Source organism: Podarcis pityusensis (genome assembly GCF_964106645.2).
Source record: "Podarcis pityusensis genome assembly, chromosome: 6".
NCBI lineage: Eukaryota > Metazoa > Chordata > Lepidosauria > Squamata > Lacertidae > Podarcis > Podarcis pityusensis.
Window position 1 is genome coordinate 48,295,377 of NC_138030.1, and position 25,058 is coordinate 48,320,434.

Here is a 25,058-nt window from a genome sequence, read left to right on the forward strand (position 1 = left end):
AAGAATACTTATTGCAAAGTACTGGAAGACACAAGATTTACCCACTCTGGAAGAATGGCAGATGAAGGTGATGGACTATATGGAACTGGCGGAAATGACTGGCAGAATCCGAGACCAGGGAGAAGAGTTGGTGGAAGAAGATTGGAAGAAATTTAAAAACTATTTACAGAAACATTGCAAAATTAACGAATGTTAGAAAGATGTTGGATTGAAGTTAAGTGGTTTTTAGTAGCAATGTTATAAAGGAATATGTAAAAATGGATTGTTAATAGGTGATAATTTAAAGTTATAATATATTAAGATGGAAGATTAAGATAAAACCAAAGAGGGAAAGGAATTGCTGAATTAACCAACTGAATTGGAATACAAAAAAGGGAGGTGTGAGGAGGTCAGGGAAACAAGCAAACAAAATTGGGAAAGGTGTACGGCAAGGCTGCATATTGTCTCCCTGCTTATTTAACTTATATGCAGAATTCATCATGCAAAAGGCTGGGCTGGATGAATCCCAAGCTGGAATTAAGATTGCCGGAAGAAATATCAACAACCTCAGATATGCAGATGACACAACCTTGATGGCAGAAAGTGAGGAGGAATTAAAGAACCTTTTAATGAGGGTGAAAGAGGAGAGCGCAAAATATGGTCTGAAGCTCAACATCCAAAAAACGAAGATCATAGCCACTGGTCCCATCACCTCCTGGCAAATAGAAGGGGAAGAAATGGAGGCAGTGAGAGATTTTACTTTCTTGGGCTCCATGATCACTGCAGATGGTGACAGCAGTCACAAAATTAAAAGACGCCTGCTCCTTGGGAGAAAGGCGATGGCAAACCTAGACAGTATCTTAAAAAACAGAGACATCATCTTGCCAACAAAGGTCCGTATAGTTAAAGCCATGGTTTTCCCAGTAGTGATGTATGGAAGTGAGAGCTGGACCATAAAGAAGGCTGATCGCCAAAGAATTGATGCTTTTGAAATATGGTGCTGGAGGAGACTCTTGAGAGTCCCATGGACTGCAAGAAGATCAAACGTATCCATTCTTCAGGAAATCAGCCCTGAGTGCTCACTGGAAGGACAGATCCTGAAGCTGAGGCTCCAGTACTTTGGCCACCTCATGAGAAGAGAAGACTCCCTGGAAAAGACCCTGATGCTGGGAAAAATGGAGGGCACAAGGAGAAGGGGACGACAAGAGGACGAGATGGTTGGACAGTGTTCTCGAAGCTACAAACATGAGTCTGACCAAAATGTGGGAGGCAGTGGAAGGCAGAAGTGCCTGGCGTGCTCTGGTCCATGGGGTCACGAAGAGTCGGACACGACTAAACGACTAAACAACAACAACATACAGGATTGCCTTCAGATGCCTCGGGGATTGGTTAAGTCCATACCCTCCAACATCTCCAATGAAAAATACGGACATCCTAAGGAAAAGAGGGACATTCCGGAATCAAATCAGAAACTGGGACAGTTTCTCTAAGTCGGGGACATCCCTGGAAAATAGGGACACTTGGAGGGGCTCGGCTGCGCTTGCTGGGGCTGATGGAAGTTGTAGGCCAAACCATTAGAGGGTACCAGGATGACAAGGTGGTGTTAAGAATAAGAGAGACCACAACCTTAAGTGAACCTTTTAAAGAGAAGGCTTTCTTTGGAACTTTATCATCCTGCTGCCCTCTCTGTTCCAGATATGAGAACAACATTGTAAGGGAAAGAATAGACCTTAGCCTCAACAGAGTGCTGCTGAAGCACCAGATTAAATCACATACCGTGCAGTGTGCTTCAAAAGCTTGCTAGGTTCATTTTCAAACAAAAAGGGCTCATTGTTCCCATGATTTTTGTACTCTAATGGCTGAGCTGAAAACACTTTTTGGTTATCCATCCTTAATGTGTTACATCTATGTGTTCTCCTTCAACCTAAATAAGCCAGACAAGCAAATTCCGACACTACTGAATCCCGCTACTGAAATTTGATCATCGAGGACTCATAAGAGCTTTCTATAATACCACTCAGTGCTGCAGTGTAGTGGAGGGGGGTTGAGGGGAGAGAAAAGGAATGCATTTAAGCAGTGCTATTTTTCTAGAAATAGTGCCAGAACTCACCATGAACGCTTGCCTCTTTCTCTTAGAATGGCAATGACACCCACCTAAGAGGTGCCGGAACTGAGTTCTGGTGAGTTCCCCCATAAAAAGCCCTGGATTTAAGGCAATGTTGCTTGGAAAGAGAAGGATTAAAGCGAGAGAGGAGAGACAGAGCACAGAGAAGGACATGGCTAGAACATTATATAGAAAATGCCCCGAGCAGTCTAATAAGCCAGAATAGCAGTGTGATAGGCCATCTATATATACGGAAATTCTACAGATATTCCACTGGTTTTTTGTTTTTCTAAGAACTCCTGTTTTGTGGGATGAAAAATATTTGTCTTGAAAAACAGAAACCAAACAGAGACAACATGGGAGAGGGATGCTTTGTTCATGGTATTATGTAGAAGCTCCATAAAAAGTGAGTGAACAGCAAATTCCCAGTGTGGAAGCTACCTGTAGCAGCTTTGAGCTCTACATCCTGGACTTGTTGTGAGGGGGGGGGGGGAATGCAAAACTTTGTGCAACATTAAAGATGTTGAAAGCTTCCACAGCTAAATTGGACAAAACGCTTTGCTCTGTCTCTTTTTTCACAGACATTTGCTTAAATATTAACAGAACTAAATTTTGTTAAGTTTGCTTTCATATTAACAAAATGTAATTTTCATTTTTTTATTTTATTTGCATACCTTATTTATATTTTTGAATGCTACCTCTTAACAAACATTCTCTGTGTTTTAAAAAAATCACAGTACAATAAAAGCAGGACAAACTCTTTGCAATGGTTAAAAACTCAGTAGAATCCCATCTGGCAGATATTATTATTATCAAATTTTATTTCATTTACAGTGGGTTGTGATAATAAATATTGCAGCAGTAAATAAACTTCCAAGAAATATACTATCCAAAATAGGGAACAGATTCTTTCTTCACTGGAAACAGTAAATATTTTTCTATTAATCTTTGCTAGAAATAATGTTGCACAGCTAATGCTAATTTGACGTTTGTTCCAAGATGGAACACTTTGTCTTCTTCAGTTAATGCATATTTGGTGGGGGGGGGGGGTTGGGATACTCATCCACCTGGGAAGGTAGCCCATCTAGGAGAAGGAAAACTCTGGTCCTAAACCTCTGCTTCCTTGCAGGACAGCTTCAAGAGGAGAAAAGGCTAAGGAGTAAACCCTACAAATCCAGAGTGGAGTCCCTAAAACGGTTGGATTGTGCCTTGTACACATCCTTTCAAGCAACTCCTGCAGCCAAGCTGGTACTAAATGTATTGCTCTGCTTTCTTTTGGACCACATCAGCGAGGCCAAGAGCAGGTTATTGTCCTCTGGACCTCCATATGCACTGCCCAGGTTTGCTTCCTGGGGAAGTCATGCAGCAGTCTGACTTCACCCTGGAGGTGCTCTGCAATGTATCTTTAGACAGAGGGATGCCAACAACCTTAAAATCAAGGTGTTCATTCATCACATATACTCAATGTGCCAATTCATTAAATTCTAGCCCGTCTGTTTTACTATCCTGGAACTGGACTCTTTCATGGTTCTGTCTCATGGAACTCAGGAAAGAGAGCTTCACAACATCCTACATTGCAAACACACAATAGCAAAGAGAAGTGCAGCCTCAGGAATGTATGACATTTCCCAATGTACAAAAATCATGCTCTTTTGAGTTGTTAGAAAATGCAGTATCCTAAGGACAGAAGTGCAACCTTGAAGGGGGGAAAATGAAAAGAAAAAGTACATTTATTGTACACTCTTGTGAAGACTGTGCGGAAAGGAGATGGTTGCAATCAAGGAGTTGGTGCCCAAAGTGTCGTCAGGAGCAGTGCTCTGCAAGAGAGGACATATCTTTAAATAGGTACAGTGGTACCTCGGGTTAAGAACTTAATTCGTTCTGGAAGTCTGTTCTTAACCTGAAACTGTTCTTAACCTGAAGCACCACTTTAGCTAATGGGGCCTCCTGCTGCCCCCATGCCACTGCTGCACGATTTCTGTTCTCATCCTGAAGCAAAGTTCTTAACCCGAGGTACTATTTCTGGGTTAGTGGAGTCTGTAACCTGAAGTGTCTGTAACCTGAAGTGTCTGTAACCCAAGGTACCACTGTAATTGTGTACTGGAACAGTTCAGCCAGTGATGATATGAACACAAATGGAAACAGCAAATGTTGCCTTAGATGAGGGTTAGTCAATGTGATGCCCTCCAGAAGATGTTGGATTACAACTCCCTTCGGCCCCAACCAGCATGACCAGTAGTCAGGGGTGATGGGATTTGTAGTGCACCAACATCTGGAGAGCAGCACTTTGGCGAATTCTGTTGTGGAGGTGGGGGGATGATTAACAAAATCAGTTGTCCAGGCAAACTGGGAATATCCCCTTACTCACACAGTTTAGGACGTTCAACACTTTCCTTCAGCAGAGCTTCTTTTTCTTTGAGAAAAATAAGTGGCTCACGTAAATGTAAACTAAGCTCGAACAATAAAGAAAACGGTAGCAAAATAACTTAATGAGAAAAACTAAATACAATAACATGAGGCGAGTCTGAGGCAAGAAACAGGAAGAGGCTGTTGGTCCCAGACCAAAACACACAGGTCCTGCCCACCAGATACCACACATTCTATTGATCAAATTAGGCCCCAGTGTTTTTTCTTACAAATTCTGCTTTAGACAGTTTTGAACTGTGGAAAGTGGCACAGCATTATACAATGGTACCTCGGTTTACGAACTTAATCCATTCCTGAAGTCTGTTCTTAAACCAAATCCATTCTTAAACCGAGGTGCGCTTTCCCTAATGAGGCCTCCTGTCGCCGGTGCCCTTCCACTGTTCGGCTTCCGTTCATAGACCAAGGTAATGTTTGCAAACCAGAACACTACTTCTGGTTTTGCAGAGTTGGTAAACCAAATAGCTTGTAAACAGGACTGTTTGTAAACCAAGGTACCACTGTAAATTAATATGGGATTTGTAGCTGTGGTTGGCCTCCGTCTGTCTCAAGAAGCAATGGTGTGCATCTCCAGAGGTGAAGTCAAACCACTGGAGAATCACAGCACCTGCTGTGGCTGCACAGACTTGTGAGTGCTGCCTCCTATGTTGTTTTTGCTGCATTAGCAACACTGGAGTGACCTCTCTGGGGTGCAAGCCTGGACAGTGTGTATGGAGGTACTGTGCTACCCAGACAACAAGACCCTTCCCCTCGGCCAACTGATGTGGTCCAAAAGAAAGCAGAGCAATATGTTTTGCACCAGCTTGACTGAACGAGTTGCCAGAAAGAGGCATACAACTGTCTTAGGGACGCTAATTGGATTTCTGTAGGGTTTACTCCCGAAGATGTTCCACAAGGCAGCAGGTAAGGATTTGTAGTACCATGAAGCAAAAAGAGCAACAACTTCAGTTGTTAAATTCCAGAGGGTATGTTATTTTCCTGTCTCTTATTAAGAAAAATGAACTCTAAACCAAACCATGGGCGTGTCATTGTGATTTTTTATTTCAGCTGTAAAAACGCCCAGCGCCAAGGGAACAGTTAGCAACTGTGGTCAGAACAGAATCCACCACACAAATGTCTTTGTCTGGTGTTAGGAAATGCTGCTCTCATTGGCAGGGCTGACCCAAGGCATTTTGCTGCCTGAGGCAAAGGACAAGATCATGCCCTATCCCACCTACAGAAGCCAACTAGACTAACCACTGAAAGTCACTTCAGCACTGGCAAAGGGACAGCATCTTCCACTGAATTTGAGGGCAACAGGATTGCATGGCACACACAGCTCAGTCTTTCGAAAAGATGGAGATGCTGCCCCGCCTCAGCATCTGCCACCTGAGGAAAGTTCCTCACTCTTCTTAATGGTAGGGCCAGCCCTCCCATAAGCTGAATGTGCTAGATTTAAAGGTCACACTTTACTGGATAATTTTCCAAAAGGACAAATGGTTCTGATTTATGAAAGTATTCAAAAGTTTGCCGCTTTCATCATTCCCGGTCATGACTGCCAGGAATACAGCTGTACAGAGGAAGTAACTACTGAACTGACACATCCTTGGATTCAGCCACTGCTTTTCAGCAACGCTTTGCCCGAGTGGAGAGGCCAAAAAATAAAACATAAAATGTAGGCTTGCACTCATGTGAGTTGCTGCCAGGAAACTGCAGCTGTAACCAGGAACCTGTCAGGTCATATGTCTTCACTCCCAGAGATGCTCCATCTGCTCTGTGTAGAGGAAGCAGGATATGTTTGAATCCAGCCTTTGCCCCACAGCATTAAGCAGGGGCCAAGGGAGCAGAGCAGCCCTCACCTTTTCAGAGCTCCAGCAGAGATTTTGCCATGTAGGTGTGCCTGTGTGAAAATCTTGGCTTTAAAAGCAAATTCATAGCGCTTGTGGTTTGCAAAGAGCCAACACCTTCTGCATAGTGCGCCGCTGTAACTAAAGGGAAGAAGGGAGAGAGGTGGGGAAACTCCACAAAACATTGGGAAGGACCATAGCGCATCTGCTCTGCATGTGGAAGGCTGAAGTTTTAGTCCCTGGCATCTCCAGTTAGGTCTGGAAATATCCCTGGTCTGAAATCCAGGAAAGCCATTGCGAGTCAGTGTTGATAAAGCTGAGCTAGATGCACCAACGGCCTGTGTTTCCAGAGGCAGTTTCCTCCGTTCCTCGGTTTAGATTAGTTATTGATGTTCAAATAGTGGTTTCTGAGAGCTACAGCTGGATCTTTTTTACTTACAGTGGTACCTTGGGTTAAGAACTTAATTCGTTCTTGAGGTCTGTTCTTAACCTGAAACTGTTCTTAACCTGAGGCACCACTTTAGCTAATGGGGCCTCCAACTGCTGCCGCACCGTTGCTGCGCGATTTCTGTTCTCATCCTGAAGCAAAGTTCTTAACCCGAGGTACTATTTCTGGGTTAACTGAGTCTGTAACCTGAAGCGTCTGCAACCTGAAGCGTCTGTAACCCGAGGTACCACTGTATTTGTATAGAAATTTCCATCCTGCCCTTCTAATACCTATGCACTGCTCAGGGCAGCTTGCAACACCATATAATGAAGCAATGCATTAAATAAAACTACAACAGATACGACAGAGACAGCGATCACAGATGAAATACAAGCTGGAAATGAAACATCAGGTACTTAGCAAGGCAAAAATCCTGCTAATTTTTAAAATGTCTTCACGAACCAATGAAAGACAACCAGAGAGGGGATGCTTTAGCCGCCCTCGAGCATTTCTAAAGTTGGGACTTTGTATCCCTACTTACCCTTTTGGAATATCAGGCCATGCACATGGAAAACCTGGAATCCTGAAACAGGAATGAGGAGGCTTCTAGGACCCAGAAGCTGACACACTCTCCAAGCTTCTGGCTGCCTCTCACCCTTCACTGCAGTGGATCTGTGCATCAGCTACAGTGGAGGAGAAGCAGCAGAGAGGTACCCAGTATGCTGGAAGCCTGCACAGGGAAGGTATGAGAACTGAAGTCTGGATTAGAGAGAAGGGAATAGGCAACTGTGTAGCCAGGCAGCAGCATGCAGACTTCTAGGGTAGGTTATTGCCAGTGCTTTCCTATCGCCCAGGTGCCTAGTATGTGTTGTTCGGTGGAAGAAAAGCATATAGCCAGTCCATTCTCCCCAAGAAGCTGAGATGGATATAGGCATAAGCACCGGGGAGGCGAAACATGGGGACTCAAATCTATGTATGCACTTAAATGGAAAGAGCAACGAGATCCTGAGCTTTGCAGGTAGGCTCCTTCTTGCATGTGAAACTAGGAGCTAATCTGCCAGCAGTAGGGCAGAGGAATGAACAGGACCAGCCTTGATTCCCCTCCGATTGCAAGATCCTTGCTCTCCTCCCTCCTGGCACAAGCTGAGGCCTACTGGTAGTAAGGTGGGTCTCCAAGCACTGGACAGGTGGGTAGCTCAAGGTAAGGAGGACCCAGCAGGAGGAGGGTGTGGGCAGCAGGAGCAGCAGCCTCCTCCTCCCCCAGGGTGGGAAACTGTCTGTTGATATTTCCATTGAAAGAAATTAAAAGTCCAGCACTTGGGAGCTCTTTGTCTTGCAAGGCTGAAGGCAGCACAGCAGAAACCCATGTGAGCAGGAATTGGGGAGGAGGGTGTTGGTCTATGTGTGAGAGAGTGGGTGTCTCTTCTAGACAGAGCAGATCCTGTCGGGTGGCTATATAGAGCTGCACCTACCTGTGTAATCGCTTCTGAATCAGGAGGCATGCCAGGTAAGCATTTCAGAGATTCGGGCCGTTCATTTCCTGAAATATGGAGCATACATGTGAAAGTGTGAAGTATGGGAATGAGGGAAACCTATGATGTGCAATGATGAGATAAAGAGCAGTACTTTTTTCTTAAAGGGGCATCCTATCAATGAAAGGTCATCTGGCAATTCGAGGGAGAAGGCCAAATGTCTATGGTTGGACGTAGATATGCAGTGGGATACAGACTCTTCTTTTCATGGTCTGATCAGGGCAGACATCACAGAGCAGGCTTGCAGCTTCCATGCCTCTTTGCTCTGTAGAAGGAAGATGCTGCATGAGACAAGAGAAGAGATGGGGAAGAAGAGGAGTTCAGTCATTTTAGACCTGGACTTCATGGTCCCACAGAGCTTTAGACAGCAAGGTGTCACTCATTGCTTACTTCAAAATGTGGCAAGCCAGCTCTGCTGTGTTTGGGGTGGGACCAGTGGCATAGCAAGGGTGGGCCAGGAGGGCCGTGGTCCCAGGTGCAAATTTTGGAGGGGGCACAACCAAGTGCCCCCACAACAGGTTCCTCCATCAAGGCTGGAGCCATGGGGAGGCAAGCCAAGCCCCAGCTGGGCCTTCAGGGCTTGGACAGTGGTGGCACCTGCTACTACTTGTGGCTGGTGAAGGGACACCCACCCACACCCCACCCTTGTGCTGGCTGAGAGGGAGAGGGTGCAACAGTCACCCAAAAAGGAGGGCAGGAGGAAGAGGAAGGCAGAAAAGCAGTGCCTGAGTCATGTGCATTGCCCAGAGTTGCAAGGACAGGAGGGTGAGGCAACACAGTGGCGCTCCTGGCTGAGCGTTTCTCTGACTTATCTCTGCTCCTAGGTTGGAGCTTGTTTGCAAGGACAGACTCCCTTGATTAGACCCTGGCCAGCAAAGGGACTGACTGCTGCCCAGGGCAGCACTTGCCCTGCTCCAGACACCCGCAACCCACGATACGTCCTTGGGTGGGACCTCCCGTTCATGCTGCCAAGTGGGTGATGAAACGTCTGCCCCAAAGTCCCCCTCTGATGGCGACGCTGAAAGGAATGAGGAGCTGCCACACCGGGCAGGATCTGTCCAATAATGCCATGTCCCCCAAGTGGTCATTGCAACCATGGAATGCTTCAGAGGAGCACTGAACTAGGTGAGCAGGCAGCAGACCACACACTAGATGTTCCCTTGCTTCAGCTATTGTGCCTGTATGGGTGTAGCAGAGCTATGCTGAACACAGATGACTTTGCTTGCATTATTTGGGATCAAGTCAAAACTATTATCACCAGCCAGGTGCTTTTTTAACTTCAATCCCAGTGCTATGTTTCAAGCCCATTTGTTGAGTTGGTGTGCAGGGGGAAGGTGCTTTCTGGGTTGCAACACAGTCCTTGAAGTTTCCTGTTTCTATGCAACTCAGGAGGGTAAGTCGTGCGCTCTTATGGCTCTTGATATGGATTTGAGGCACATGGAAATCCCATGTGTGGGGGCACAGAAGAACTCTTGGGGTCAAATGGATAAGGAAATCTGTTTAGGAAAACTGAATGTTTTACTTCTGAACCAGATTCATTGGTATAATGGTTGTGGCATATCCATTCCTTGGTCAGGATTTCCAGAATGCCCTGGACTAAGCATAGGCTAGTCTATCACAGGACTTAAACTAGATTGGCAGGGCAAAGGGAATTCTGGAAGGAAGAACTTCTAGGGTGCTTCCGGACAACCTGTTTATTGAGCATTCATCTTGATTTGCGTGCAGAGAGACAAACAAAGAGTTGTCCCACACTGTGTTTTCTGTCCATCACTTTCCTTGACACTTATACTGTAAACCGCCCTGTAACTCTTAGATAAAGGGTGGTATATAAAATTAATATATCATCATCACAAGACGTCTAAACTTTTGCAAGACCACCCTATCACCTATACTTGTGCAACCCGAATTTACTGCAATGCGATTGAAGCACACCCCAAAATACGAAGGAAGAAACTTCAGGATAAAACTATATCTCCAAAGCTTAGTCTGTATTGAGATTCTTATTTCTGAGTGTCCCAGGACTCAACAATACAAAGATTAGTTCTCATATTAGTTGTCTTCTGTCTACAGAATTCCTTATTTTTATTTTTATTTTCTCCTGCTCATAATGACCAGCCCCACTGGCTCACTCTGCTTGATGGAGGTTTGTGCTGAGATTTTATCAGCTGACTTAAGATTCCCACCACATACTTTCCAACTGCAGATGTTTTAAGAGTGCTAAATTATTATTGTGGGGGCCTGATCCATAACTTGAAAGGGTTGACTTGTTTTCACTGGCTTTAGAGAGGCTGCATTGACTGAAACAAACGTAATTAATCATAAGTAGATTGTGCATCGGTCTGTATGTGGACCCACTGTTGGCATGAGCTTCATTTATACCTAATTCCGCAGCATATTCTCAAATACCGCCCACTGGCCTAGTAAGAGCACTTGGCTTTCTTTTTCTCCTCCTGTTATCTAACAACTTCAAGAGTGGCAGATATATCTCATTTTGAACTTCTGAAAATTATATTATTCGGGAGTTAATTTTATGACACATCAAAATTAAGATGTGTGGCATTTAATATATAAATATGAGTAAGCTGGGTGGTACGGCTGTTTTGAAATGAATAACATGGGTAGAGCATGTGAGGCTCTGTGTTATTTTATTGTTTTCGGTGGATGTATTTGTCAAATAAGAAAAAAAAATCAATAAAATGATGTTAAAAAATACCCAACATGTTTTTGTGGGGTTGTACAACCCCATAGATTTGGCTTTCACTAACCATTTGATCACTAGCATGCTCTGTAGACCTACTCTTTGCATGTCATGTAAATGGTAGTCTGCTTATTTTGATCTAACAGTTCACAACTGTAGAGCAAGTATACGTGGAATGGGGTGGACCAGCTAGCAGGTTGGCTTCTTGCTCCCTGAGAGGGCAAATGTCCCAAGAAGGACAGTACTGAAGATGCAACTTATGACAGATTCAGAGTAGGTCAGCCTTCATGGGAACCTGAGAAATTTGGTCCCCCATCCCTAACTGTACTCAGGTATGCCATGCAATCAAGGCACATCACTATAATATTAATTTTATTATTTATACTATGCCCATCTTGCTGGGTTTCCCCAGCCACTCTGGGCAGCTCCCAGCACATATGAAAATATAATAAATAATCAAACATTAACAACTTCCCGATAACAGGACTGCCTTCAGATGTCTTCTAAAAGTTGTTTAGTTCTTTATCCCATTGGCATCTGATGGGATGCTTTCCACAGGGAGGGCTATGAACCCCACAAAGGAAGTCCGTAACTCAAACCATTTCTGCACTATATGTTTGATTCTATACTATACGAGTTGATGATTCAAAGCACTACTATGCCACTTTAAAGGTCATGGCTTCCCCCGAAGAATCCTGGGAATGGACTTTTGTAAAGAGTGCTGAGCATTGTTAGAAGGCCCCTTATTCCGGTTGCAGAGGTACAATACCCAGTGTGGTTTAATAATAAGTCTCTCTTCCCAGGGAACTCTGGGAATTGTAGCTCTGTGTGGGGAATAGAGGTCTTCTAACAAGTCTCCATGCCCTTAAACTACAATTCCCAGGATTCTTTGGGGAGGGGAGCCGTGACTGATTAATGTGGCATAACAGTGCTTTACTATTCATGGTACAGATGTGGCCTCAGGTGGCATGGGATTATATCCCTCTGTCCCCAGGTGTACATGGTGTACACACTTATTGCTCACAAGGGTGAGGCAGAAAGGGTGCTATGCACATAAAAGGAGCATTTTGCATAGACAGCTGACCTTGCAACACAGATGGAAACCTAAGCTAATACTCCTCTGCCTAGAACCCCAACAGAGACGTCGCCTTGGAATTTCAAACAGAGACAGCCAACTCCACTCAACAGCTGGGGTAGCCAGGTCAGAGTTCTGCATGTAGGTAAGCAGGGAAATGCTGTGATAATGTACTAACTGCAACAGCAGCAGCCTCCAATATCTCCCCTCATCCCGTTTGCCATGTGCGAAGACTGCATCTCATCCAAAGCCTCTTGCTCTAACCCTCCAGTTGCTGATCTCTGCTTGTTGCTTGCTGATTCCATGTCTCCTCTTGCTCTCCACAGGCATAGTGGATGGGACTGCCCCATCCCATGCAGGCTGTGAAGGAAGTCCAACAGCACCCGTCAATATACTCACACCGGACAGGCTCCTGTGCCCTGGCAAGCTCCATGGCCGCTGGTCAGCCAACAGGTGATGCTATCTGTAGTATGGACACCAAGCTGTGGGGGACACTTTGTCTGCTGTCCTGCAACTGCCCTCAGCACAAGAACCCTGCTGGAGCATCTGACCATCAAGGCCAGACATCTGTCTTTACCTTTCAAAATCTGCCCCATCCCTGACTGTGCAATAAACACCACTACCATGCTGTGTGTGTTTCCCCTGTGTTTGCTAGAGGTTGGGGGGCAGGGGCCTTGCAGACTCCCCCTCTCTTGCATGCAGCTATCTAGTTTGCAGCATGAGATGGGGCAACTTAGCCAATCTGTGGGTGGGTGCGAGAAGTGGGGCAGCTTAATACTGACAAGGGAGAAGAGCACATGGTGGCAGCCAGATAACCAGCCAAGCAGGACAGCCATGATCTTGTGCACCCATCAATGTCCAAGGGGGAAGTTCCACCCCCCACCCATCTTGTCTCACCTGCACAGGACGTCTGTGCCACACCCATCAACTTAGAAGAACATGTTGTGGAAAGAAAGCAGAATACACCACTAGCAGGCACTCTGCTGTAGAACAGCTGCAGGAACCAGCCCTCCCAGCTGTCCTGGGCTTGTGGTGGAAGCAAAAGACAGGTCAGGACCCTGGACAGCTCCCAGTGGACCTTGCTAGTTGACAATATTTGTTGGATCCACACCGTATGTTTAAAGCACATTGCTCTCTCTCCCCCCCCACCAAAATAATCAATCAATCATGGGAACTGTAGTTTACTCAGGTCAGGGTACTGGGAGCTATAGGACTGTGATGGGCAAACTATAGTTCCCAGGGTTCTTTGGGGAAGCAATGCACTTCAAATGTGCTTTAGATATATCGTGTGCTTGTGAAGTTAGCCTCAGTCAAGAGCTGGGACCTTGAGGCATTATGTTTTCTGGCAAGACCTACACTATAGTTCCTTGTGGAGCTGGTTGTCCAATTCCACAGGTGATGACTTCCATGCTGTGTAAACAAAGGAAATGTTATTGAGGGAGAAGGTGCATCCTCTGAGTCTGAGGAGGGCAGAAGAGTTAGGTCCTCTGGCCAGAAGAGCCCAGGGGGAGGTGCTCAGCCTTCCATGCACCTATATTTTCTCATCATTTGTGTCTTCCTTAAGGTAATGTGGGAGAGCAGGTTTGGGGGCCGTGACATTGGCCTACCCATTTCATATGCCCCCTCTGGTCCACACCTGTGCATTGCTGGGCACAGAAGATTTCTTGGCCTAGCAGAGGATCTGAGCCACAGTTAGTCTCCCCCAGACCTCAGAGGTTGCTTTTTGCACTGCCTGGGTATATTCGTGTTTATTGCTGCTTGGTTCTATGCCTTTATTCCACTACACACCTATGATTCTTTAATAGGGCATTTTTCATTCTATCTATTATAGGCAGAGGGATTGAACTCTGCTGCAAAGGAGCAGCCATGTCTGTATTTGCCCCCACTTTGTTTATAGAAACAAAATGGTATAGACATCCCAGACTTTCAGTTGAGGTCAAACTGTGGTTTTATTTCTGATCTCTTTCATAGTCTGACCTCTTTCATAGTGTCACTCTTTTAGTAGTGTGGGGTAAGATCTGATGAGTGGAAACGACATGTTTATTGGTCAAAGAAAGTGAGATGTAAAAAGTACTGGAGCACTTCTAGAACGTCTTTGCTTTATTGCATTTTCCTTATGTATCTGGTTTTAAATGATCGCCGTTGTTTTGTGATTTATGGATTTGTGAGTCACCGTGAGACATTTTCTTCTGGAAACGGACAAATAAATGCAACATAAATAAAGGGGTGTTCAGGAGAGATGGCACAACAGCCGTGGGAGGGAAAGGCTGCTCTAATTTACAGACATTGAATGAATGCTCCCATCCCAGACCTGTAAAGCACGTGAGTGCTTATTTAGTAAAGTGTTTTTAAAAATGTCATGTGTAAGCTATCATAATTTGCATCATAGGCACTATCCAATAGGCCAGCACATGGGCCATTTGAAACATGGTGGAAATCTCATTGCACCCCTTAATTAGCTACAGTGGTACCTCAGTTTAGGAACTTAATCCATTCCAGAAGTCCCACTACCGGTGGCCTTCTACCGTTCGGCTTCCATTCGTAGACCAAGGAAAAGTTTGCAAACCGGGACACTACTTTGGGTTTTGCGGAGTTCATAAATCAAATTGTTCATAACAGGTCTTTTCTTAAACCGAGGTACCACTGTACTTTTCCCCCTTCTTCAATGCCAGCATCATCACAAGGACTAGTGCTATAACATGAAAATCACAGGTGGTATGTGTGTGCATGTGTGCTAGTCCAGGCTGCTAAGAAGGGCTCTTTTAAGTATTTATAGTTTTTTCTCCTGTAAGGGGAAATTAGAATGTTGCTCCAGCACTGTATTATGAAATCCATGGGATGTAGGTTAGAGATCTGGTCAAAACAGCCTCTATTCTGCATTGTCAAAAGAAGGAGAAAATCAATCTCGGGGCTGTTATATCTGCTTTCCCTCTACCTTTCTGTGAATTATCTGAATGGAGCTCACAGTCTGAGAATGGCTGCAATAAGCACCTATAGGCCTTGCATAACCACTCTCAGTAATGGTGGTAAAACTACATTTTCTCAGTAGCAGCAAATTGCAGTTTGAGGTATAGTGCTGCAGTAGAAAAGCAACTTGGGGAGGGAGAAACCTGGATCGCTTGTAACTGATGAGTAGAAATGGCATGTTCATTGGTCAAAGAAAGTGAGCTGTAAAAAGCCCCCTAGGAAAGGGGTCTCATAACCTGCTCTGTGATTAGATACCATCAGAACTAGGGTATTTCATATGCAGCTAACAGCAGGGGTTGTAAGTGCTATTTCAATGCTAAGCCTTTGCAGTGCATAGGCTGCACCTGCAGGATTACTTAATCCACACTGGTCTCTGAAAGCAAATAAGCTTCCTTGCACAGTACCCTGAAATGTGGGAGCAAACTGAAAAGGTCTTCTTTGTTGTTTAGGGATTTATCAAAGAACCACCATGTGAACTTAACAAGACCTATCTCAGGACTTTCTCTTTGGCTGACAAAGCCATTAATCTGTAATTGTGTTTCTTTGTAGGTGCTGACATTTGCCTGGGGGAAAGCCTGTCATGAGATGCAGCAAAATGAGACCCTTCTCCATCACGAGAACCAATCCCACGGTCCTCTTGCAGTGCCATGATATTCTATCTAAAGAAGCACAATCAAAATGAGGTGCAAAATGGCTGTGTTTAATTAAGAACATAATGGCGTACAGAACTGAATGGCAACGGGAGACATAAGAGCCCTTTTCCTGCTCTGCTCTTAACACGGGCAAGAATGTGATTCCAGGGTTTGGGGTTGCTCCTTCTCCACGGCCACTGTCGATTCTCTCTGATCACTCCCTGGGGACCCAGAATAGGATGGGTGATGGACTTGTGAAGGGAGGTGCTATTCTCCATGGAGCCTTCTCTCCCCACCCAGTGGGTGCGGAATTCCGCCAGGATCAGGAGGCTGCTGCAGACAAGCCAGAGCTCTCTGCTCCTCAATTCCAGCCTCGACACCAAGACCAGAGATGTGGCCTCTGAGTCTGTGGGCCTCTTCTTCATGCTCTTGATTGACTTGACAGCCATTGTAGGCAATGTAGCCATTATGACGGTCATCATCAAGACACCTGCACTGAGGAAGTTCGTCTTTGTGTTCCACCTCTGCCTGGTGGATCTCCTGGCTGCCGTCACCCTGATGCCTCTGGCTATGCTGTCCAGCTCAGCCTTCTTTGACGGCACGGCCTTTGGGGATGCCATATGCCACATCTACCTGTTCTTGAGCGTCTGCTTCATCACCATGTGCATCCTCTCCATCTCGGCCATTAACGTTGAGCGCTACTACTATGTGGTGCACCCCATGCGCTACGAGGTGAAAATGACTGTGGGCCTGGTTGTCTGTGTCCTGGTTGGTGTCTGGATCAAGGCTGTGGTCATGTCCATCATCCCTATCCTGGGCTGGCTCTCCCAAGACCGTGCCAGTAGTTCAGCAGCCTATGGGGGACAGAGCTGCACCTTGCAGTGGAGTCGGAGTGCCTACTGCAAATTCTTTGTGGCTTTCTTTGCTCTTTTCTACTTCCTCCTGCCTGTCCTCATCATTCTGGTTGTCTACTGCAGCATGTTCAAAGTGGCCAGAGTGGCTGCCATGCACCATGGCCCACTCCCCACTTGGATGGAGACCCCTCGGCAGCGGTCAGAATCCCTTAGCAGTAGATCCACTATGGTGACTAGTTCAGGAGCCCCTCGGACTACCCCTCAGAGGACGTTTGGGGGTGGGAAAGCTGTCATCATCCTCCTGGCCGTGGGGGGCCAATTCCTCTTCTGTTGGCTGCCATACTTCTCCTTTCATCTCTACTCTGTGCTGAGCTCCCATTTCCCCGGCCGGCAGACAGAGAATGTGGTTACTTGGATTGGCTACTTTTCCTTCACCTCCAATCCTTTCTTTTACGGGTGCCTCAATCGACAGATCCGAGGAGAGCTGAGTAAGCACCTCACTTGTTTCTTCAAGCAGCCACCAGAGGAAGACCTCAGGTTACCCAGCAGAGAAGGCTCCATTGAGGAGAACTTCTTGCAGTTCCTACAAGGGACGGGTTGCAATGCTGAGGCCAGAAACACTCTTACCCATCCTAGCCCTAAAAGGGACCAGCCGACCATTGATTTCCGGATCCCAGGTCAAATTGCAGAAGAGACCTCGGAGTTCCTGGACCAGCACATGAACAGTGACATCACTGTATCCGACAGCTACATCAGGGCTGCACGTTCACCCAAACCTGAGTTGTAGCTCTTTTTGCACTTGACAATCTAGTTTCATTGGTGTGTGAAATAATGCAGAACATAACAGCTGATGAAGGGCGGGGGAGACTGGGAGCACTTAATAAATACAACCATGGCATTTGGGAACTTATCGCTCCAAGAAACAGCTCCTACTAGTATCTCAGTCATTTCATTCCGTTTGATGGTAACTGCTCTTCCCACTTGCATTTCAACTCGTTCTTAAGGGTTGGAGTCAGAAGCAGCCTCATGTTTCAAGACTTCCAGAAGTTTCCATCTGTCTCGGGGATGGGGAACCTGACATCCTCCAGATGTTGCTGGACTACAACTCTCAGCATCTCTGACCACTGGCCATGCTGGCAAGGGCTGATGGGAGTTGGAGTCCAGCAGCATCCATCCATACCCCCTGCCAGTTTACAAAAGTTTATTTGATAGCTGCCACCTAGCAATGTTATCATTTGCTATGAACTTCTGTGTGGGGGAAGTTAGCCCTGTTGAAGAACAAAGGGCCTGCAAGCAGGGATCCCTCCCTTAATTTATCTTCTGTTAAGCTGGTGTCCTTAACTCAAAGGATGGAGTGAGGTTGCCCATTGTTCTTGGGGCCCCACATGACTGAGCCATGCAGGGGTGGATGGAGGCAGCTGTGGCAGAACAACTGACCTTTATGATGGAGGAAGATTTTAAAGAACCATTTTGGTGTCCTACTAGGAACGTTTAGCTCTGAAGGACTGTATTTCCTTTCTGTTGCCGAAGTCAGTGAAGCACGGGGAACGTGCTCTATGGCAGAAAGTGAACCAGACACTGGCAATTTCAAGGTCAGCGACAGAAGCCAGGCTTTGCATCACTTGACCTGGGTCTTCAGTCATCCAAAGCCACTGACTTCTGTAAGGGAAAGTAAATGCCACCTGTCTTACTGAGTTTGCTAGTTTGAAAATGTAAGGGCTCTTGCAAAAGATGGCTGTGGCGTGGAGGCAAAGGGTCTTGATGCATGGAGCACGCAGAGGCCCACTGCCTCCTCTCCCTAGCAGCCTGTCCCACTAGACTCCCCATGTGTTTCTGTAGGGGGTGGGGTGGGAAGGCATGTCATGCTGGTGGACCAATTGGGCTGTCATGTACATCTGCCTCCTCCATCTTGGATCCTCAAATTCTTGTCGGACTACAATTCCCATCACCCCTGACCTTGCTCCCTGTTGGCTGGGGATGATGGGTGTTGCAGTTCAACAACATCTAGGAACTCAAGCTTAGAAAAGGTTTTATTGATGATGATGATGGCCCAGTACATGTAATATTTCCCAGAATCAGCAGGGAGCCTGATCATTAACTGCCTTCTTCCTCCCACACAGTCTACCAAGCAATTGATTAAAAGTTGGGCCTAGGGGTCTTGCTGTGTCCAGACTGCAAGGTGAATTGAGTGTCATCGTCCCTCAGCTCCCTATCTATTCCCTACCTCCTGTCCCATCCTTCACACCTCCTGATTAAGATTGATGTTCCGCTTGGGATGCTTCCAGATGCAGAGATTTGTGGGTGAGTGGCATGCTCACCGATGCCCTGCTGCCCATCATCAGCTTGGTTCTTTGCAGATGTTTTGGACCACAACTCCAATCAGCCCCAGCCAATACTATTGTGGTGGCTGGAGCTGATGGGGCAGGGGTTGTAGTCCAAAGCATCTGAACGAAATCAGGCCAGCAGAAGCTGGACTAGCAATTGGCAAAGCAGCCACAGTTCCAAGACACTGGCAGTTTTAAACACACACACACACACACACACACACACACGACACAATGCTTCCTTCTTAGAGGCATTACGTCTGATTTGGCACCACCAATTTTGTTAGAAGTGATCCTCCTAGCAATACAGTTCAAGAGCGGTCAAACTAGGTGTGATGCTGTCAGACTTGTTTGGAGGTGGCATTGACAGAGGTACAACATCATTCCATCTCAGAATTGAATTGGAAAACACCTAATAAACACAGGCCTTTCCCCCGCATCCCTGCTCAAATTAAGCAATGTCTTAGAACAGCTTTCATCCTACTGCCCCCTTTTTTTCAAGGAATTTGTTGCTCCCTCCAGCCTCCCTATTGAGGGGGCCTTGGTGAAAAGAAAGGTGTGTTTGTTAAAGCCTGCCCACCCACCCACCACACTGCAAACTTTTTGTTTAATTCCCTAGTGAATTACCTCTAGTCCAGCTCTATTGGCTTCTGACCACTGATCAACAACAGTTTCCTATAATCTAGGCTTCTAAACATCATATTCTAAGGTGGACTAGATGGGGATTCCCTTCTGGGCCACAAAAACACACAGATGCACCAACACACTCCACAAGCACCCTTAAGCAAGCAGAAGCGCTGGCATCTCAGGGAGTGTGGAATGGGGATGACAACCGCACCCAAAGCTCGTGATGCCTTCAGGCACGCCTGCCAAACCCAGTAGGCAATGTAAGGTCCTGTGACGGTGACCAGAGGGAATATTTTGGTGGCCTAACCATCTCTGCATGAATGTGATTGTACTGTGAGATACGGCATCTTGCGTTCTAGTAAAGAATCTGGTGTTGTATCTTTTTCAGACTCCACAATCTCAGCTTTCAGTTTACATATATAGATATATAGATATACGGTCCTTACAGCTGTCGCATAGAAAACGTAGGGGGTGGAATTCAAGGTTGCCCTATTGCAAACGTTCCATCTATGCAAGCATATCAGCTTGCTGGAAAGGAAAATCCCCTCCCCCCTCCTCCTGCATGTTCTTGGGGTTCTCTTGACTCCCCTCCCCCCAGGCTAATTGGAGGGGGGAGGAAAGGAGGGGACATTCCATTGTGCAAGTGGAAGCCCTTCCCCAGGGCTTTCACAGATGGTGTTTGTTTGATGAATGGTACCATGGGCCCTGAGATCTAAAGGCTCACAAACCTAAAGGGGGATGGACAGGGCAAGGATCAGGGGACCCGGCACATAGCCCAGCTGTGGCCTCCTTGGCTCACTTCTCCCTTCCATGTGCACATTTATGTCTCCCAGTGGCACATGCGCATTCTTCTTTCACGTCCTCTACCACAACACTTTCTCTTCAACAGTTCAGACAGGGCGTGGGTGGAGATCCAAATACCACAGTTAGAAAGTTGTGTGTGTGTTGTGTAAAGTTTTGCCCATCTGTCCAATCTACAGAATTTTCTTAATGCGCAAATGTGGCGGGTGGGAGGTAGGAAGAGGTGAACTTGCAAAATTTGGTCTATCCCTATCCAGAATTCTCAACATCTTGGCTAAGGTGAAGTCTTCCCATCATGGAGACTTTGGGGCATGTCCTCTGTGTCATGCTGGTGGTCACATCTACACCATACATTTAAAGCACTCCCCACCCACCCCCCCAAAAATCCTGGGAACTGTAGATTGCCGCACCAGAGCTACAATTCCCAGCATTCCTTAACAAACTACAGTTCCTATGAATTTTTTGTTTTTTGGGGGGGATCATGTGCTTCAAATACATACAATGTATGCAGCTGATCACAGAAGCGGCTCTCCCTCTGGCCTGCACCAAAGGTGCCACCTGCCATCACGCTTTCCGATTGGTTGACCCCGCAAGAAAAGGAGGGAGTTTTTATGTAGGACAGTTGAAACCTTGAGCCACAAATAAAGTGATTATTTATTATGAAATTTGCTCCCTGCCTGTGTGTGAACAATGGGCTCTCGCCTTCTGAAACTTGAGCGAAGGGCTCCAGCTAGGAGAGTGGCTATCCTGATAACATCGTCCAGATCTGATGCTGCTCCCCCAGCAGTGTGACTTGAAGCTGGCGGTGAGCATTAGTTTTTTTTTAATCTGCAGCCTGTGGAGTCCTATTCTAGAGGAAATTATGTTCTCTCTCTCTCTCTCTCTCCATTTCACTTTCTCTCTGCAGTGTTTTGCAAGCTGCTGGGTCTACTAGGTACAGCCAGAGGGAAGCAGGGAGTCTTGAGACAGAGGAAGTTGGCACACCATACTTTTCAAGTAGTATGCCACTTTAAACAGTTGTGGCTCCCCCCAAAGAATCTTGGGAACTGTAGTTATCCAGGATGCTCTAAGTGGTTAGGAGGCCCCCCAATGCCAATCACACTTGCTAGAGTTTCCAGTGAAGAGGGCTCGATTGCTAAAGCACTCTGATAACTGTAGCTCTGTGAAGGGAATAGGGGGTCTCCTAACAAACTACAGCTCCCAGAATTCTTTGGGGGAGGCCATGACTGTTTCAAGTGGCATGATGCTGCTTTAAATGCATGGTCTGACTGGGGCCTTGGCTGAGATCTAGGATGTGTACATTTCCCATTATTTCAACAGCCAATTCTTTTCCAGGTTTTGTTAGACAGGAAGAGAGTTATAGTTTCTCTAAGTTAGGGATGGGGTTGTGGTGAAATGAGTTCCTCTAGGCCTCTTTATTTGCTTCTCAGGACTCTCCTCAGGTTACGCCCCATCTCCCCTGACCACAGCTCTTAGTGGCCTTGCTATGCTTCCTCCCTGAGTGATTTTGCCAGGCTAGAATGTCTCGTTGAACTGTGTTTAATTTTGCCTCTTGCCTCTTTGCCTCTGGATGGAGGATGGAGAGATGTGTGTGTTGCGTGAAGGTTGGAATCTACATACATATTAAAAAACGCTGTGAAATGCTTTTTTTTTTTTTAAACCATTTTGAAAAATACACAGAATTTTTCGTAGCTCACTGTTGCCATCTAGTGTCACATTTGTATATTGCACTTTACCACACATTTAAAACGTTTTATTTGCAGCTATGTAGCTGAGTCCAAGGTGTCATAACCTCTATTTTTTGCATTACTGAAATGTAACCTACTGTACAAAGTTAGGATTCGCATTCATCGCTCCACACACTTTGGCCTCTGGGCCACCCACCGTTGTCCTGCGACTCTCCAGTTATCCTATGGGAGGATGGAACCCTCAAAGTGAAAAATATTCCCCACCCGCATGGTTTAAGAAAGTTGTACATCACCCTTTATACAAATAGATCTCAGGGATTTACAATAAAATGCAATTGCATAATGAAAATAGTGCAAAAAGCAGAATTAAAACAAAAATGCCTTCTGATGCCATCGGAATCAGACATCAGGATGGAGAACTCAGTTACAGTGTTTAAAACAGGGGTCAGCAAATTTTTTCAGCAGGGGGCCGGTCCACTGTCCCTCAGACCTTGTGGGGGGCCGGACTATATATATATATTTTGGGGGGGGAATATGAACGAATTCCTATGCCCCACAAATAACCTAGAGATGCATTTTAAATAAAACAACACATTCTACTCATGTAAAAACATGCTGATTCCCGGACCGATCGTAGGCCGGACGTAGAAGGCGATTGGGCCAGATCCAGCCCCCAGGCCTTAGTTTGCCTACCCATGGTTTAAAATATAGCTTCCTTTTTCATCAGATCTAATAAATCCCTTTGATTTAAGACGCCCGAGCGAATAACAAATGCCTTAACCCCGTGCCCCAAAAATAACGAATAGGTGCCTGATGACTTTCCCTGGGGACACAGTACCAGGGACTTGTTGGCTTTTGCTGGTACCAATAAAAAAATAAAATCTTTTTTATGTCAACCAGTGGCCTTTCACCTTATGGGCAATTTGTGGCCTCTAGGATCCCTGAAGAGATACTCGTACTCTACCATGCAAAAACTGAGAAGGAAAGAAACTTTCCATACCTGTTAGAGAGGCAACCTGAGCAGAGCAACTGTTTGAAAGGTCAGCCACAACTCTTTGATCCTGGCTGCCACTTCCCACCCCATTGATGACTGGGGGCAGGGGGAGGTCAGGATGATGGGCAGACTTCATGCTTGCAGGATTTACTTTATTTTTTATTTGGTTTATTATATTTATTTGTTGCTTACCTAAAAAACTTTTTGTTTAAAAATGTCTTATATTTTTTTTTAAGCCCATACAAGCTTCCAAGAGGTCCAAAGTTTAACCTCAGAGGATGCTGAGCCATGGTTAAATGCCATAATAAGAATAAGAATAAGAATAATTTATTATTTATACCCCACCCATCTGGCTGGGCTTCCCCAACCACTCTGGGCGGCTTCCAAAAAAATATTAAAATACTGTAATACATCAAACATTAAAAGCTTCCCTAAACAGGGCTGCCTTCAGATGTCTTCTATGAAGGCTGAACTTGATTTCTTAGAGAAGAACATGGGACATGGGAACTAGTTCCAGGCCTGCCCAGGCCACAAAGGTTTACAAAGTTCAGTTATTGCAAAATTTTTTCAGTGTTAACCTTATGCATTTTTTAAAATCACCATGGTATTTAACAATAATATCTTATGTCCTTTAGAGGAGAAATTGTGAATTGTAGAATTTTAAATACCCATCATCATCCTTGGCTTCACTCAATTTTGCATATAATACTCTTCCATTTTCTTCTAGTTGTGAGGGTGGAGGAGGGGGAGGGGGCTCACAAGTGGAGTAGCCTAGTGCCTCTCTTCATCTAAATCCGGCCCTGGATTTAGGAAGGGTGAGAAACAAATGGGAAAGATACCTATTAACTGGCTTCTTGTGCCCAAATTCACAGCCCATTGTTCAAGCCTTCAGGATAGACATAGCTTTTCATTTGATGCAGGGATAGGCAACTGCAGTCCTTTAGGCCTCTCTGCCTGGCCCTCAGCACCCTTCCCAGGCCACAACACTCACAAGCCCCTCTCCATGCCCTCCTTGAGAACTTTAGCTTAGATGGGATATATTCTTTTGCTTGCCTAGATGAAGAGTGGAGAGGGGTGGGTGTATGTGCAGAAACCTTTGCTTTTCTTGTGGCTAGGAAGTACTATTGCTCCACCCACTTTTACTTCTGGTCATGTTCACTCTGGCCCCATGTGACCCCCCAGAAGGTGGTCTATGAGGGAATGTGGCCCTTGAGCTAAAATATGGGTTCCCCTCGCCTTCTGTAAATTACGAATTCCAGAAAGGCCCTTGGAACAATACAGCCAACTGTTGCCTGTTAAACACTGTGAGATGCACCTCCGCCTTTTATTCTGATGCATTTAGATGTTTACAGGCTTTCGCTACCAGAATAATTCCCCCCTGCTTCACATTCTGAGTTCTGAATCTGAAAGAAAAGCAGGCCTCAGGTGTGTGGGCTATTTCTGGCTTCAGTGCTTCAACACAGTCCTTTGTTTGGAGTCCCTGCTAAGAGGCAACAAAAGCTCTGAAAGGACTACAGGCGAGATCAGTCCACATGCATTCTGGGTTCCTTACTGTAGTGATTCATAAAGCTTGCATGCAAGAACACCACTTTCACTTGCTGGTTCTTTGCGAAGTCCTGACTGCTACATAATGTGAGGCTGCTTTCAAAAGTGTCTGAATAGAAAAGACAGTGATGCAGCTATATGGAATGCACAGAGTGATGGGAAAGGGGAAATGTTATGTAGCAGCAGTGTAGTAGAGGTAGAGGGCAGGCCTGCGGCCTGGGCAGCACTACACTACAGCATGGCCATAAACTTGTACGTTCAGCCACTGAAATATACACCCAATATGTAGCAATGGAGATTTATATTATTGCTTTATGAATAAACACTGTGTTTTATGAATGGACTCTGTATTTTCTGAATTACCTAAGAGCCACCAATAGGGAGCTCTAGAATCTGACAGCTAACCAATTGGGTACTACCAAACAGCGACCCATATTGCTGAAAGCAGGTAACCAGCAGGGAATGCTTCAGCTCAGCCTTTGCACTGTTGACTGAACACCCCCTGCTGTGCAGATAATGGAGAAAGCTCGTAAATTGTATCCCTTCTGGCATCCTGGCCAA

At 45.8% G+C, this 25,058-nt stretch overlaps 1 protein-coding gene across 11 annotated transcripts; it reads left to right on the forward strand.

Moving 5' to 3' along the window:
• Positions 1-7,425: 7,425 nt before the first annotated feature.
• GPR61 (G protein-coupled receptor 61) lies at positions 7,426-17,444 on the forward strand. Of its 11 annotated transcripts, none has more exons than XM_081010536.1 (3): positions 7,426-7,961; positions 12,392-12,518; positions 15,582-17,444. In XM_081010536.1, exon 3 carries the CDS (start codon positions 15,941-15,943, stop codon positions 17,303-17,305), a length of 1,365 nt encoding a protein of 454 aa, XP_080866662.1. In that variant the 5' UTR covers positions 7,426-7,961; positions 12,392-12,518; positions 15,582-15,940; the 3' UTR covers positions 17,306-17,444. The 11 variants fall into 11 exon arrangements, with proteins under 11 accessions (XP_080866662.1, XP_080866659.1, XP_080866663.1 ...); XM_081010533.1 differs by having other exon boundaries at positions 7,426-7,947; positions 12,119-12,518; XM_081010537.1 differs by having other exon boundaries at positions 7,426-7,947.
• The last annotated feature ends 7,614 nt before the right edge of the window (positions 17,445-25,058 follow it).